Below are 4363 nucleotides of genomic sequence, written 5' to 3' on the forward strand. Positions count from 1 at the left end.
AACGAGCAATAATTAAATAACGACATAGCTGTCCTACATTGGAGCCCCTAGGTCAAGGCGAAAGTCTAAGTTAATAGTGAGTTTTTATATATTAATTTTTTTTTTTTATATGTAAGTTACAATGTTGTAAAAATAGACCAAGGTCAAAGTGATTTTAACCCCTAAGTCAAGGCGATTTCAGATCTAGGCGGCTTTTAGTCGGTTGAGTTAGGTGATTGAACACTTGTCTTTACACTATGGAAATATAGCAACTTTAATTTTCCCCTACTGAATTTGTGGCTAAACCAAAGCTACTTCCTTCAACTTTTCCCCTTTGGTAGGAGAGGACGGAATATTATCATTTTACCATTTAATGTTCCAAGGAAGTAATTGTTTCCAAAAAAAAAAATAGTAAAAGGAAGTAATGTCCTACTTTGCTGCAGGAAAACATGCAGAAAACTTTTTAATGGAAGAACACATGAATAAAAACCGTTGCTCCAAAACGGTGTTTAAAATTGAAATCCACAAGAACTTCGAAGTAGCAATGTCCAACACACTCCACAAAATCCAATGGCGAATCCAAAGATTAAACTGATGTAGAAACCCATATTCTCCTTCCAGTGATCATGCTTATTCCCTCCACTGCCAGGTGGTGATCTCGGCAGGATTTCATCTCCAGGGCACACATTCAGGGTGGGTAGTCCACACAATTGTGGATTCCCTCCATATTTGGAAGCATCAAAGCTCTGCAATTGAGTGCCCTTTGGAATGGCGCCACACAAATCGTTATTTGACAAATCCAGGTACTCAAGAAAGTATATCTTCGCCATGCTTATAGGAATTCTACCAGAAAGGCGGTTATTGGACAAATCCAAAGAATTTAATTGTGTCAACTGCCCAATCGTCTCAGGGATGTTACCACTGAAATGGTTTCTTGATAGGTTCAACGAAACCAGTTCGTATAGAATGGTAAGCCCTTCAGGAATTTGCCCTGTCAGTTGATTTGCAGATAGATCAATAAGTTTAAGCAAGGCAAGGGTATTATGATATTCAGCCTTCAATCCCTTCCAGGCAAACCAGGCACCATCTCTGTAATCAACCTCAAATTTGTACCCATTATCTTCAGTGCTAAGGATGGAGTGGTAAAACTCGTAATAATAATTATTCAAACTGGTTTTACGAGACATTGCAGTGAAATTGCTGAAACATGAAGGAACTTCACCAGATAAATTGTTGAGAGAGAGATCCAAAACTTGAATGCTTGAGAATTGACACAGGCTTGATGGTATTTCTCCATGGAACTTATTCGATTGCAGGCGGAGAAATACCAGGTTGTTTTGTCCATTCCAGCCCGGAACTCTTCCGGATAATTGGTTTTCTCCCAAGTCAAGAAATAGCAAATTACTTTTGTTCTGCAAGGATGATGGCAGCTCACCACTGAAACTATTGTTGCTTAGATCTAGTGATGTCAGGAATTCTAAAGAGCCTAATGATCTGGGAATTTTCCCAGAAAGGTTATTGTTTGCCAGATTAAGAATAAACAAGTTACTGAAATTCATATGACAGTCAGGCAGCTTTCCTGATAACAGATTGTCAGAGAGGTCTACGTATGCTAACCTTGAATCTACCATGGAAGAACACAGAAAAGATGTGGCTGCAAAAAACTTATTTTTGGAAAGATTCAGCAGACGTGCCTTAGAAAAGAAGGGCATTACCTCACCAGCAAACTCATTGTAACTAAGATCTATCTGGCAGTTATTCTCGAGGTCTAACGTTGTGTTTGGAAGTGTACCGCTAAGGCTATTGTAAGAAAGATTTAGATATCGTAATTCGTAAGACAAATTCCAAAACCAGTCAGGAATGAAGTCTCTGATTCCATTACAAGAGATATCTAAATACTCAAAATCCATATGAGTGTGAAGCCAAGCAGGAAAGTTTGGGCCCAAGTTGCAAGAACTTAATTTCATCACTTTGAGATGTAAGGGTGGAACCCAGGCTGAGGAGAGACTAAGTGTCAACAAGTTGTGAGACAAGCCAAGTAGCTTCAGATTTGGGAGGCATGACAGAAATGATTCGGAGATTACACCTTCTAGAGAATTAAATGATAGATCGAGAAGAGTGAGATTAAGACTATTACTGCCAACATTAAACACTTCCAGAATGTGCAAAAAATTTCCAGTGAGATTGTTGTTTGATAAGTCCAAGGTTTTCAAGTGCCCAAGAAACCTCAAAGAAGAATTTGAAATCCCAGGAGTTTGCAGCTGACAGTGACTTAAATGTAAGTTTTTCAGCATAGGAAGCTTCTTAATTGACTGAACCCAATCAGCAATGGAGCTAAGGTCCAAATCATTCATGCCCAAATATGTTAAAGAAGAAAGACCAGAAACCCATTCCAAAGTGTCAACTTTCAGCTGTGCATTACTGCTAAGATCAAGGTATTTGAGGTTGGAAAGATTTCCTAGCTCATTAAGAAAATTAATGTTTGCAGTAAAATTATTCCCAGAGAGGTCAAGATGACTCAAATACGAGAGTTCATGCAAGGAAGGACTTAACTCACCTGCAAGAATCTTATAGCAATATAATGTACATCCCAAATCAAGCGCGACAACATATCCAGTTTCATTGTCACAGCTGATTCCCACCCATCTGCAGCAATTCCCATCTTCACTGTTCCATGAAGAAAGGCTGTTGTGTGTGTCAATGATGCCATGTTTGAACCTGAGAAGAGCCTGCCTCTCCTTTTCTATGCAACTTGGATTCTCATTTCTGCCTGCCAAGCTAAACGCGAGCATGCTACCCACGACGAGAAGCCAAGTTAGAGTCATATAAAACTGTGTGCACTCAAAAGGCCTCAACTGTGTAATCATTTTCTCAATTATATTGCAGCAAGTAATTCTTCTGAAACTGCAGAGTTATTGACTGTTTTCAAGCTTAGGCTTAATATTAATATTGTTGGGCGGAAGCTGGATTGGACTAAATCGGTGGCTAGGGGATTATTGGGCAGAAACTGGTGAAGGGTCAAACCTCTCGAAAATGTGGTGGCAGTATATAAGAAAATAATGTTATATCTTCACTGTGAGCTATAGTTTTTGGCATAGTGGTAAGCCCGATCCTAACAAATGTGGAGCACGTACAAAACATTATATTCCACATGCGGCTAATGTTAAAAGCCAAAATTTGGATACTCCTTATTCAGCTTCAAATTAAACCTTAACTCTATTCTCAGATAAGTACAAAATATAATGAGTATACAAAATTCGTAGCATGTAGCATTACGGCATAGTTAGTTGGCGCTTGGCAGAATGCATAGAAAAATAAATAAATAAGAATTCCTAAGTTAAAGATTGAGCCGTCCTGGGGCGACTACCAAATTAAGAATTGAAAGTTAGGCGGCAGAGAATATATATACTTCCTAACTGCATTAGTCCTAAAGCATCTGCAAATCTGCAATAGACTTCTCTTTCTGAATCAATTAACATTAGAGTTAATACCATTGGTGTTCTTTCGGGTATAGTGATTTTGCCACTTTTAGTTCGGAACTTTAAAATTGATTACCCGTAGTCCTTCGACTTTCAAATTGTTACCATCCGCGGTCAAATTTAACCATCTGTGGTCCTTTAACTATCAAATTTTAACCACACATGGTCCTTCCAGGAGAACCACGGCTAGTTAAATTTTGAAAGTTGAAGGACCATTTGGGCATTTGGCTGATAACTTAGATCACGGATGATAACAATTTGAAAATCGAATAACCACGGATGATTAATTTAAAAATTTAGGACTAGACGTGACAAAATCACTATACTCAGAAGACTCCATATTGCATTAACTCATTAAGTTTATTTTTATTTTTATTTTTTTTGACAACCAAAGCTTCAACTTTTTATTAAACCAAAGAGTTAATACAAGAAGGAACAGAATCAACCCAAACATTAGGACCAGTAGACGAACTATTAGCTTTAGCCATGACATGAGCTAACCGATTCACTGATGTAGGAATAAAAGTAATGGACACAACTTCAAAGTGTCATTTGAGAGAGCGACATTGACTAATTACACACCCTAAACTTGAATAGTCCAAAGCCATGCCATTAATTGCATTACAAACAGTTTGGCAATACGAGGCCCTGATTCGCAAATGAACCAGTTTGGGGATTTTCTCCTGTTAAATTGTTATCCCTAAGAGCAAAGCTAACAGTGAGCGGTAAATCGCTTAAGGATTTGGTGATTATTCCAGTGAAATGATTGAAGGGTAAATTTAAAGTTCTTGCAATTGATTTTAATTCACCGATATCGTCCGGAATTGACCCATTGAATGAGTTGGATGACAGATCGAGCTGCTCCAAATTCGCTAGCTCCGGGAAAACTCCGGCGGGAATCTCAC

The 4363-nt window shown here is 38.4% G+C and overlaps 1 protein-coding gene across 1 annotated transcript; it reads right to left on the bottom strand.

Moving 5' to 3' along the window:
* Positions 1-488: 488 nt before the first annotated feature.
* LOC109162964 (leucine-rich repeat receptor-like protein kinase PXC2) lies at positions 489-2846 on the bottom strand. Its single transcript, XM_019311674.1, has one exon. The coding sequence runs from the start codon at positions 2844-2846 to the stop codon at positions 489-491; it is 2358 nt and encodes a 785-aa protein (XP_019167219.1).
* Between the last annotated feature and the right edge of the window lie 1517 nt (positions 2847-4363).

The sequence above is a fragment of the Ipomoea nil genome, unplaced genomic scaffold (assembly GCF_001879475.1).
Source record: "Ipomoea nil cultivar Tokyo-kokei standard unplaced genomic scaffold, Asagao_1.1 scaffold2973, whole genome shotgun sequence".
NCBI classification, from domain to species: domain Eukaryota; kingdom Viridiplantae; phylum Streptophyta; class Magnoliopsida; order Solanales; family Convolvulaceae; genus Ipomoea; species Ipomoea nil.

Excerpts from the sequence above, each read along its gene's own strand:
- LOC109162964 (XM_019311674.1), bottom strand. The coding sequence starts at position 2,846 with ATGATTACACAGTTGAGGCCTTTTGAGTGCACACAGTTTTATATGACT.